Consider the following 12,081-nt stretch of genomic DNA (forward strand, 5'->3'; position numbering starts at 1 on the left):
GTGAACACAATGAAAACAGCCTCACAGGGTTGAAGTATTTTTTTATTGAATATACAATGTTATGAATCACGTCGATACATATAAATACATTTAAACAGAATCGTTCATTTGGGAAGCGAAGGCTCCCGGCGAACTGTCGCACCGGAATAAAACGGAGCCTTCGTTCGCGATTTATTATTTTGTGCGGCGACGATATACTTCTCTTACAAAAATACACGCACGGGGGAAGGCACGCACTCTCGTTCGTGTCTTCCCCCTCCAAGCCGTGCCGCGCGCTGCCTTGCATGCATGCACGCACGCACACAATTGCAATTAGTTAAAATGATGTAGGTGCAGCAAGAGGCCAGCGCCCGCCCCGCGCACCTTGAACATTTTAGCAAACATTTCTTGAACACCAAACATTTACAATTAGCCTAAAGACAGTTTAGCTAAATAAAAAAATATAGATTGTGATTTATGTATAACAAACAACAGGATTACTAGCGATCTGCGCTGCGGGGCTGACGGCCGCTCGACGGAACCCCGCGCTCCCCTCCGCGGCCGCTACTCCAGCCGCTCACCTCGCCTATACTACTCTTAGTAAAATATTTTTCTGCAGAGTAGGAGTAACTTGCAGTGCCGCTCCGTGAGCGGTGGCTGAGAGCTCGCCCACTGTGTAGAATGTAATCAGGAATGCGACCGGACGGAGGCGTGGGCAGGGCGGGGCGGGGTGGCGCTCGCCGCTCACACGCCGCGGAGACCCTGGAGATGAAGCACAGCGTTACAATTCGACAGCGATCCCCGTGCGCGACCGAAAGCTAATATTATGATAACAGAGGGTTCGTCGCTATTCAAGTTGTTTTCATTGCAAGAATAACAGTCGACTCGTACGCGGCCCCGCGTCTCGCTCGCCTCACAGCGTCAAATGACTCTTGTTTATTAACGCGACACGAAGTTGCGCACAAGATGAGCCGTTTCACGATCCTACGAATAACAGGCGGACATGACGTGATAAGGGACTAATTGATGAGGTTAGTAGTGGGTGGCAGGCCGAGGAGTGCGGGGTGGGGGGAGGTATGACGCGCGATACTTGCCTCGATTACCATTAGCTTGACTAGTTATCCAGTAGAGTTATCGCAGCTTGCGCGCGGAGTCGCCTCGCGCCGTGGGCGTGGGCGTGGGCGCAGGCTCCGACAGCGCCTACCCAACACCGTGCGGTTAGTGAAGCGAAGCGGCATGTTATGAAATGTTACGTGCATGAGGGAACGACGGCGCTGGTGGATGTTCATGATGCAATGATTGAAGCTCAACCCCGCGTTCACGCCCTTGTCAGCGGGGTGAACACCGAGCAAGAACTTCCACGAGCAGTCGCCGTCCGAGCAGCAAATCGCACTTGCGGCTCGCGAGAGATAGCGCGTCGCGGGGCACGGGTCGCGGGGCAGGGGTCGCAGGTCGCGGCGATAAGCGAGCGCTGTGATCTTACGCTCCCGGCCGCTATCGCCGAAGCGTTTATTTCAGTAAAAACATATTTTGCAGTCTCTAATCGGAAGCGCGCACGTATTTTCCCCAGATTAAATATTTTAACCTATATGTATATGTAAGATATGATGTGTACGAATGAAAGAACATGAGATGTATAAACGAAGAAATATATGTTAGCTGAAAAACTTATTTACCCTATAACTAATTATATAGAACCCCGCCTTTACACACGGCGGGGGAAAACGGGGCCAAAAAAAACCTAAATGTATAGGTATATTTATTATTACATTACAGTTTATTCGTATATGTATGCGAATAAATTATTTATCAATATCGCTGTAGTTGACAATATATAATGTTATATATGTATTTTCCATTACGCTACTGACGTATGAGGATTACCTTTTTAATTTGTATTCAGTTTCACTCAATTGGATCAACAAAATGTACTTGTACATTTATATACATAAAGGTTTTAAGCGAATTTGAAGTTTTGCGGTTTTTATTTTCACCAAAGATCATAAATATGTTTAAGAAAAGGTACAGACGTTCCAAAAATTGTAAAAAACTCAAAAGTAAAAATTAATTTGAGGTCTTCAACTTGGCAGTGAATTTATCATCTCAAATTTTAATCACTAATTACATTACCACAAGAGAAAGAAGTACATATGACGAGAACGAAGTCTGTGATACTCCATCGTCTTCATTGACAGCATTGACACTGTTTTTCTGATGATGAAGGTGCTTTGGACACACTTCACAAACGATGCATACCATTATCAAATAGCGATAATGATTAAATAAAGTTAAACTATATTTTTTGTAATAGAATCAAATAAATACAATTTTATTTTAAGGTTTTAAAATGAATTTCATTCAGACACTCCAAGTAATTTATTAAGCAGCGTATTTATTTTTATATTTTCGCAAACTTTTTGTTTTTTTTCCTGTAGAACACATACATCGTAAAAAATGAGACAAAACAATATATATATACATACGAGTCCGGTGTGAAGTTCCCTCGCAAGGACACCTAGCGCGAAGATCGGGCTATAGCGTGGGCCTGACCAAATGTTCTCTGCCACTCACCTTGACCTTGGATATGTCGACGCCGGTGACCCCCTTGACCAGGTCGGGGATGCACTGCACGATGCTGAGGACCTCGCCGGTGAGCTTGGCAGCGCCCACCTCACCGCCGCCGCACGCCACCATCGTGACTTTGCGCGCCTGCGACAGCGGAGCCGCAACTTCGGCAGCCACCTGCGCGCGAGACGAGCGTTATTCTCCTTCTCTCCGACCTCGTGACGGATTTGCAACGGAGAGACAAAAAAGAGAGAGAGACAACGTACCTTTGGCAGCGTCTCCAGCATCATGTCGACCATGGCGGCTGAACCATACTCCTTCCACGCCTCCGCCTTCTTCGCCATCTGCTCCGCATCCGCGGCGGCCTTCGCCTTAATCGCGTACGCCTCCGCCTGCGCACACAACACCACTCCTTTTGGAAAGCACGGGACAGCACGGAGCAACATATATTCACTTAATTGATTAATTTTAAAACAATGTTTGCCTCGTAGGAGGAATAGTCATTCCTAAGAAGGCTCTTGATAGACGTGATTTCTCTTCACGTTTCCTAAAGAGAAGCCACGAAGCGGGCAGACTCAGGTTTTTCTGCAGGCGCTCCACCATTTGATCTTAATCGTAAAATGTGGGTAAAGTGTGAGTATAGTATTAAATACTTACTAACAATATTAAATTATGGTTTTATGTAAAAGATCTAGGTTCGATAGGTTACCTCCCCGCGGACTTTGACAGCCTCCGCTTCAGCCTCCGCCTCGAGCACGGTCTTGAGGCGGTGCGCCTCGGCCAACTTCTCCAGCCTGAACTTCTCCGCCTCCGCCGGCCTGCCGATGCACACAACAACATCATTGGCGCTGGACCTCAAGCTCAGCAGACTCAACTGAATGCGGGAACACTTATCTGAGCATCATGCACTCAACACCTAAAGCGCCGGAGCGGGCTCTGGAAAAACCTCTGCAGACTTCCTCTACAACAAGTGGAAAGAACTGGAACTACACGTTCACGGGAGAACATGACAAAGCGGCAGTTTCTTGATTTGAAACAATAGGCTAGAGCAAAGCGGATCGGCCAGTAGCCGCTTACGTGAACAGAGAGGCGACGCGCTCACCTGCGTACCGTCGCCTCCAACTCCTTCTCGCGCCGCTGCACCTCCCACTTCTGCACGTTGATCTCCTGCGTGCGCTCCACCACAGCGATCTGCATTTGTTCCTCCTTGATGCGCTGCTTCGTTTTGGCGGCCTGCAGCTCGTACGCCATCTCGGCTTCTGCCTGTCGTTACAAACACACACAACCGTGATCGTAGCCGAATCGCGTGCAACGCACTCCTCAAGTTTTGAGTCTGCAACCCGCCTCCTCACCAAATCAAACATATGATTTTTTCATAAAAAGCAATTACTATTATCAGTGAGTAACAGGTGTGCGGGAACCAAAGGACAGATGATTATCATTTGACGGTAACAAAGATTTAAACTGAACTATTCTGTTTATGTTTTCAGATATAACAAGAGCAAAGATCGAGTGAGAAGAGGGCGCAGGATAACATGGGGGTCGCGGTCGCGCGCACTTACCTTCTTGGTATGCACCTCGACGTCGTAGGCGGCCTTCTTGAGTTCGAAGTCACGCTGCGCCTTGGCGATCTCGGTGTCGTTGAGGAAGCGCGCGGCCATGCGCTGCTCCTCCGCCATTGCCTCCTTGATCTTGGCCTCGGCCTGCGCCTCCGCCTCGCCCACTCGCGCATCTCGTTTCACCTCCGCCGTGCGCGCCATGCCCAACGCCTTCAGGTAGCCCTGTCCGACGCCCGCTCTTACAAATAACTCGCTAAGAGACAATCTTTAAAAACAACATTGAATGCACCTTAATAGAAAAGGAGCTGCACGGGGCGCCACCGAGACGCACAGAAGGCACCACCCCGGGGGCGCTCCGCGGTATTTGCCGATACATTAAAACTATCTACTAAACACCTCACAACCACTGAAAGCACCGCATGATTTAAACACAAAGCTTTTGAAAGGGACATACCTTTGCTCCCTGGGGGCCAAGTCAGAAAAAAAAATAATTCTCTATGTGAATTGCAGACACCAGCAGCCGCGGCTGCACTTGTTAATAATGAATAAAATTTAAACAAGTACTGTATATGCAACAATGTGTAACAACTAGTACTGGTGCAACTGAGCAATGTACATAAATAAACTAGTTGTAATGTACACATCGGTTTAAGTCGGGGTCGGTGGCTGCATTATAGATGAAAGATGCATTCATGTCATTGCTACACAATGTACTCAATGGCGCAGTCAAGTGGATGCTTGACATTACAAATCAATAATTACCTCCTCATCCCTGATATCCTTCAGGGTATATGACACCACAGTTATTCCCATGTTGATGAGGTCACTTGATGCAACTTCGAAAACCTGTAATAATTATGTTCCTATTAGTTTGTTTGTTCATAATTTAATCTTTCTTTGGAGATAAATCAAATTTTATTTAGAAATAACTAACGTAATTACATGCAATGGTCAATTTATAGTAAATGCAACTGTCTATATACTTTCATGTAGTATTAATTTTGTATCAAAATAATTTGCTGTTATAAATACCTTCTTGGAGAATATCTTTCGGTCTTTGTAAATTTCTTCAACGGTCATTGAGCCCATAATAGCACGCTGATGACCTTCAAGTGTCACAAGGGCTATATGCTGAATCTCCTGCTCTGATTTGCCTAGAAACTGTTCACACGCCGACAGCAGCATCTCTGCGTTTTGTCCTTGAATCTTCACCTAAAACATAAGTTTATTATCTATAGTGCATTATGCTCACACAAAGGTAAAATACATAGCCGTCAACACCTAAGCCTGTGACATATATAAGTGGAAGATTGTGGCTGTGCCCACACATGAATGTATTTATGCTTCTCAAAACAATGCAAAGGCCCGTACAAACCTAATTGACCTTAATTTCTCAGCCTGTTAAGCATTGAATGAGGTTAAACAATTGTTTCAAACTAAATGTGAAATACAGAGATGTACTAGGATGGATAGGATCTACTAAGATTTAAGTTCTTTATTACTAAATATACAGGCGGAACCAATTTGACTCATTAAAAATTTTAACTCTATATATAAAAAACTCTAAAATTACTTTTTATAAACATACGTAGGTTTTTGCTCATGTAATTAAATATTAATATTTATTCCTCTTCCCCACAGACATCTTCATTTTGCATTATTGAATGTGATATACCTATTTTTACAATTGTCAGCTAAATTGACTTATAAAGTGGTTGAAAAATTAATTGTATAACATTAAATTTAGTGCTCCTATAAGGCCTTGGCAATAGTCAAGTAGCATGTGCTTTGTTTCTTCTCATTTGGAATTCGTGACATACAATATTTGTGAGTATGGGGAAGCCATTGCCACTTGTTTTCACTATGCCACTACATTACTACCTACTTTTTCCTCATTTTGATATATACATCGAGTGTGAACAGTACAGTGCAATAAAATAACATATAAATTTTATAAAATTAATTTTTTGCCTGAAAAATTTGATCCACCAAGGTAATTTCATAATTTATTTGTAAAAAATATTACAATTGATGTTTATTTTATCTGGTTATCTAGGGACTAAGAGTCAAATTGGCTAACTTCAGTAAAAGTAGGTATTTAATTAATATCCATAAATCTAATATTAAATGCTGATGTATGTTGTCAAAGAAAAATGAGAGGTAAACAATATGACAATTCCAAGTGTAGCAGAACAATATATGCACCTGAGCTATTCCTGTCACTGAAATCGGTACACCTTGGCTTGTGTAGACAGTTGGAGACTCCACTTGCAGTGTTATAGTGTTAAGAGATATCTTTTGGACACGCTGTATGGCTGGCCAAACAAATGCTCTGCCACCAGGCACGAGAAGCGGCTTCGAGTAGCAACATCCTGTGGAGGTCGCGTCACATGTTAGTTAATATACTTAGGTGCAAATTGTAAGCAATTCAATAACATAAAAGTTAAAATTCTGCCATGTATAAATAAATCATACTATAACCCATAATTTTTTTTTCATTAGAATCATGTTTATTTACAGATCTAACAAAAGAAAATTTTGGATTTGAAAAAGGTATACATAACTTTTACATTATAACATTGTATTTCGCAAAATAAATGTACACTAGATGAATCTATAGCTATGAACTGTTTTATATGAACCTTTGATAATAATTTAAATGTAGTTCTGTACAAATGACTATACTACAACATAAGCAGATATACTAAGACATTGTCATACACTTCACACAGAGGAGATCCCAGGCAAAAGACAGAATTGTAATGTCTTCTAATGCAAGCTTTAAAGTTGTAAAAATTTTAAGAATCTCTTTTTGTATAATTCATCTTTATTATAGTTTTCCCTGGATTTATTTCTGGGCTTTCCGCACCTACAAAATTAATGATATGTGAAAAAATAACCCTTTACTATTGGTAATTGGGTATAGTAGATTTAAGTTGTCTATACTATTAGCATAAATAATATCGCTGCTCTAGAACTCTACAAATAATTGCATATTAAAAAATTTGTAAATTCTAAGTTTCTGCAAATCTTTTATTTGAGGTTTTTGTCGTACCATGCAATTTAGCAGAGGTAAGGATTTAAAAAAATCAGAGGTGTTATAAAATTAGCTTGCTTTTTTGTATAACACAAACATTCCTGTTACATCCATATATTAATGCTATAAGTATGTAAAAGTTAGTAACATACTGTTTTGTGTATCTATTGTAATCCGCAATGGATAAAACAAACATAACATTAAGAAATAACAAAAAAATGCGAATGGTATGAAAAAAGCAGGCGCAGCGGAAACTAACAAATTGTTAACCGTCGCATAAAATTCGCTAAGCTATATTGTTTATTTACATCGCCAAGTCAAAAACAGAAAATAGTCTAGATATTAAAGAAAGTATTTATTTCGTTATCATGGGGAAATTTTTTTATGTATACTCAGAGTGATAAATTATTTGAGGAGCGCTATCAGATCCTACCTGAAACAACGAGAGCCTCGTTCGGGCCGCAAGTCACGAAACCCCAGGTCATTTCTAGCTCAGTGAAATAAAACAAGATTCGATAATAAACTCTTAAACCAAAGAAAATACTTGAAACAAAAACACAGAACAGCTTCTCTAGGCAATGGTGGGATAGTCGCAGATAAGAAAAATATTCAACAAATCACCTCTCTATAAATTATCTGTAATTTTTTTTTGAAAAACTCTTTCTTAAATATTTCTCTAGTACAAGTTTTTAAATGCTTATTTTTTAATTTACAAATTAGATAACTGTTGGTTCAATATCGGTGCTCGATGAAGTTATTTTTAACTTTATATTTAGTGTGTATCATTAAAAATTTACAAACTGTTTTTTCAATATTTTCCAAAAAGGTACGTAAAATTTACTATGTAGCGATTATTCAAAAATGATTTTAAGTTTATTACATGTCTGTTTCAAAAATAAATAAAACTAGTTTAAAATTCTCTTATATTCGCGTAATATTATTACTTTATTATATAGGTTTGTAGATATTAAAGATTTTTTATGTTTTATTCACAGCTAATGAAATTTTTAAAATTGTTTAGTCTCTTTTAAATTCCGTAATTATACATCACTAGCTTTACAATCGACAAATGTCAATGGGATGACCATAGAGTATCTAAGGACCGTTACGATGACGTGATGGAGAGAATATATTTATACATTGTGACTCACTACTGGGAAATATTTTGGTTTCGGGGCGACGGTCTGGTCTGTTTTTATTGCATGGTGTGTGATGGATATCTTATACATTAGTTTTAAAGCCTAATAATTCGAATTCAAAACGATATTTAAAATATGCCCGATTTGATGAATGCAATCGAAATGATGCCCTTTTTTATTATGTTATTATTTTAAATATTTATTTATTCCATAAAATATTTATTATGCTTTTTAAATAAAAGTGTCTTAAGATGATCGTGGGAAATATCTTCCTTAATTCCGGTGAGGAATGAAAGAACCGATATTGATTTTACAACTCACATTTATTGAAAAAATACATTTAGTAGTGTCAAAATTATAGGATATTGACAGCAACGCCAGAACTTAAACGGGTATTCTTGAACAATCCATAGACAGCTAACTTTTTCGTGTTTTTTTCTAAATACTAACAATTGATATTTACGCAATTATTCTATGTAACTTAACACACCGACGATAGAGGCGCCTATGTACTGAGTCATCTCGATATCTCTATAACCATACGGCTTAAAGACTTGAATATTAAGAAATGTTACCATCGCCGAATAGAGATCAGATAAGATTTCACGATATTCTACCCACGAGGGTGGTTCTTTTCAGCCTTTTGACACCCACTGCAAGACGGAGGTCTTCCCCAAAGATCGCCATAACGACCAGCTACTTTTACTCCTCTTACCGCTACCATAACTATATCGCCAGTCCACTTAGTGGAGATCCACCGGTTCGTGGACGCGTCACTCGAGAACCTCTAAACACTGACCTTTTGAGGTTAGATCAGGCTGCCTTTATTAAAAAAATGCTTATTTTTAAACTGTAGCTCTAATGGATGTAGAATTAATATATTTTTTTGCGTGTTTAATATTAACAAGAATGTATTTTTGAAATTACAACGACAAAAGTGGCATTAAAAATAAAAAATAAACTTTGAAAGCGCGCGAAGCAAGCGGGGGAGACATCGTTTCAAAAATCTCTTGTCACCAATCAATACGTCAATTTTAAGTATGGCGTCTAATTTTACGATCAAATGACCGAGTTCTTTATATTATTATATGCAGTATTGAATATACTGTTTGCTTTACTAAGCGATCAGATGGTAATTTGGCTTTAGTTTATTCAGACTTGTGGATTTGTATAATTTATATTTATGAACCTATCATCAAAGACACGACGTTTTTCACAATAAGCTATGCCAGTTCAGGTTTTTTATCACAGATTATTTAATTATTCTCATTGGTTATGTTTATTTATATCATTTAATTGATTATTATAGTATTATATAATTAAATTATTATTTGATTTATTTTAATTTCTTCATAATTTTGAATGACGTGTTCACATATAATTATAATTACGTACGTATTTACGATTGATGTTGTTTACGTTTTGAATATGAAGGTAAAGGAGAACAGTTTCAAATCCATAGTAAACAGTGCTATATGGGATGAGATATATAATTTGCAAATTAGGAATAGTAATAATAATAATAGCTGCAGAGGTTGTTTTCATGTAATGTTATATTTATTTAAATACTTATGAAATTTTTGACAACTGTGTAAAAAATAACCTTTCTTTGAATGTAAAAAAAAATCTTTGTTTTACTTGTAAAAATTGACAAAATTATTAATAGATTTATTTTCTTTCTGATAAATTTGATTTTACTGATTGCGATGGTGTTTCATGTAGTCATCGAATTGATTGCATCGGTTGTAGTGTAACGACGCACGCTGCTCGCAATGGTGAAGCGCCCGGCGATGGATTGGAAACACTACGTGTAATAGTGGGCTGGCGTGTGACACATTCGTCGTTGGGAGGATTTGTTGGCTGCGGGTGTGACGTCACTCGTGTTCCATTTTTGTTTTGGGATAAACATTATTCATAAAAACTTAAATCTAACCTAAAGATTTATAATATCTTTCATATCACTAGAAAAGGTGTTCGAAAAACTATTCGAAATTATTCCAATAACTTTACTCGTTGTCCAAATCGATGTTATGTAGCTGGTGATTTATTATTTTTTTAAATAATTATGGGAGAAACAGATTGCTCTGATACCCTATCTAAAATAAATGTTAAAGTACCGGCCTTCCGGTATATCCGACCTATATGTGTATCTAATACATTAACTAATTATAAGCTTTCAGTGTTTTTAGGAACTACGATATGAATATTTCACAGCCACGGTTCTTTGGGCGGGAAGGTGTCTGAATTTACTTTACATTACGATGTGCAACCTAAAAAAATGCTGACTTGTGATTGGCGCGTTATTTATTTACACTTTTATTTTATGCATATATAATTACGTACATTAAGCACATTCGCTGTAGTATGTTGTAGATAACGTATTAAAACAATAATAATATCATAAACCTTTGAGAACTCTCGGGTAATTTTAAAATTGTTCCATAAACATAATAATTAATGATTATAATACTAATATAATCCTTATTCGTTATGAAGTTAGTTAAAAAGCAATTGAGAGGCTTTCAAAGAAATGAAATAAAAAAAATGCACCCAGTTGCACGATACGAGATGTTTGGCGCGATTTCTCCCGGCGACGGATCTCTCCGACGCACGTGTTCGTACCATTTCTCCATCCGCGCAATGCAACAGCGTCTTCGTTCAATGCTCCACTCATTGGCAATGCACCACCGCGTGTTTATGTCTTCCGATGGTAATTTATTGCTTATGTATTAATTACTGCGATTTCAAATATTCGTGTTTAATGCTGGAGTTCAGTTTTAGCAACGCGGGCGCTCCGACCGTACCTTACCTAAGTACCTTTGTTTATATCTGCGATACATATTGATATCCGAATTACACTTCAACTTGCAGAAACTTTCTTTTTATTCAATTTGTATAACAAACCCTATATTTAAAAAAAGAAATCAGTGTTCGTGAGTGGTAAAATGTAGCACCCGGCTGCAAAAGAGCTGGTCTCCGGCGTAAACACATCTCTAAACGGGAACTGTACCCGAATACCAAGCTGTTCCATGCTCTGCAATCCTTATTTATTTTCGAGAAGAAATCTTCGTTTCACTAAATATGGTTCTTCCTATTAAACCTTACCCGCAGTCAGCGCTCAAAACGGGTCACTGTGCTTAGGTACGTGTGGAGGAAATGCTGGATTTTCCTCAGCTGTATCCTCGTTGGGCCACGGCAACACGAAACCATTTCATGTTGCTGACGTCTGAAGACCTTCGGCCTTAAAACTTTGATCGAAGTTTGAACCTTTTTATACATTGAGGACGTACTCGCCGCCTAAGCCTTTCGCGCATTTCAACTTTAGAACCTATCGCAGTCATGTGTTTTCTCCCATGGGAAAACCGGACCGTTGCCTTATTAAGATTTGTCGAACATCACTCTAATTATTATGAAACGAGAGTAAGGGAATGCTTGCGGCGCGTTGGCGTGTGAACCCGGCCCTGAGCCATATTCTTGATCTGATCGCGATTTTTTAGATTCGATTTGATCATCGATATATTACTTTCACTGTGTAGCTTAACATACAACAACTAACTGATTGTAGTTACCGCCACCTAAAACACAATTTAACTGTCGTCCTGGGACCGAAACGTGAAAATCAACTGGCCTGGTCGGAATCTAATCACAATCAAAAATCACAGCGGTGGTCAATATCCGATAATTCTAGATAGAATCATTGCAAAAATTTCTCCTGCTACTTCCTTCCCTTAAGGCTAATGTTTTCCGAAGTGGTGAGGTAATGGCACCCAACAAGTCGAGATTGGACCCCTTTTCACGCCCT

General features: G+C 39.1%; 1 protein-coding gene across 2 annotated transcripts; it reads right to left on the reverse strand.

Moving 5' to 3' along the window:
- Positions 1 to 24: 24 nt before the first annotated feature.
- Positions 25 to 7,719, reverse strand: Flo1 (flotillin-1). 2 transcript variants are annotated; one of them, XM_068763490.1, is made up of 11 exons: positions 7,574 to 7,719; positions 6,309 to 6,475; positions 5,136 to 5,315; positions 4,866 to 4,949; positions 4,107 to 4,325; positions 3,647 to 3,807; positions 3,254 to 3,362; positions 2,811 to 2,936; positions 2,551 to 2,721; positions 1,074 to 1,179; positions 25 to 741 (listed from the first exon to the last, which is right to left on the reverse strand). In XM_068763490.1, the coding sequence occupies exons 1-10, from the start codon at positions 7,623 to 7,625 to the stop codon at positions 1,111 to 1,113; spliced, it is 1,338 nt and encodes a 445-aa protein (XP_068619591.1). In that variant the 5' UTR covers positions 7,626 to 7,719; the 3' UTR covers positions 25 to 741; positions 1,074 to 1,110. The 2 variants fall into 2 exon arrangements, with proteins under 2 accessions (XP_068619591.1, XP_068619598.1); XM_068763497.1 differs by lacking the exon at positions 1,074 to 1,179.
- Positions 7,720 to 12,081: the final 4,362 nt, after the last annotated feature.

The sequence above is a fragment of the Battus philenor genome, unplaced genomic scaffold (genome assembly GCF_028537555.1).
Source record: "Battus philenor isolate CCGP_79_NKW_IND1 unplaced genomic scaffold, ilBatPhil1.0.hap1 SCAF_1, whole genome shotgun sequence".
Lineage (NCBI taxonomy): Eukaryota > Metazoa > Arthropoda > Insecta > Lepidoptera > Papilionidae > Battus > Battus philenor.

What these genes read in the sequence shown, in the direction of transcription:
- Flo1 (XM_068763490.1), bottom strand. Translation starts at nt 7,625, where the DNA reads ATGACCTGGGGTTTCGTGACTTGCGGCCCGAACGAGGCTCTCGTTGTT. An exon ending in GAAAGATATTCTCCAAGAAG is followed by an intron (nt 4,950 to 5,135) that starts GTATTTATAACA and finishes TAATTATTACAG; the next exon opens with GTTTTCGAAGTTGCATCAAG. An exon ending in TCGAGGTGCATACCAAGAAG is followed by an intron (nt 3,808 to 4,106) that starts GTAAGTGCGCGC and finishes TTGTAACGACAG; the next exon opens with GCAGAAGCCGAGATGGCGTA.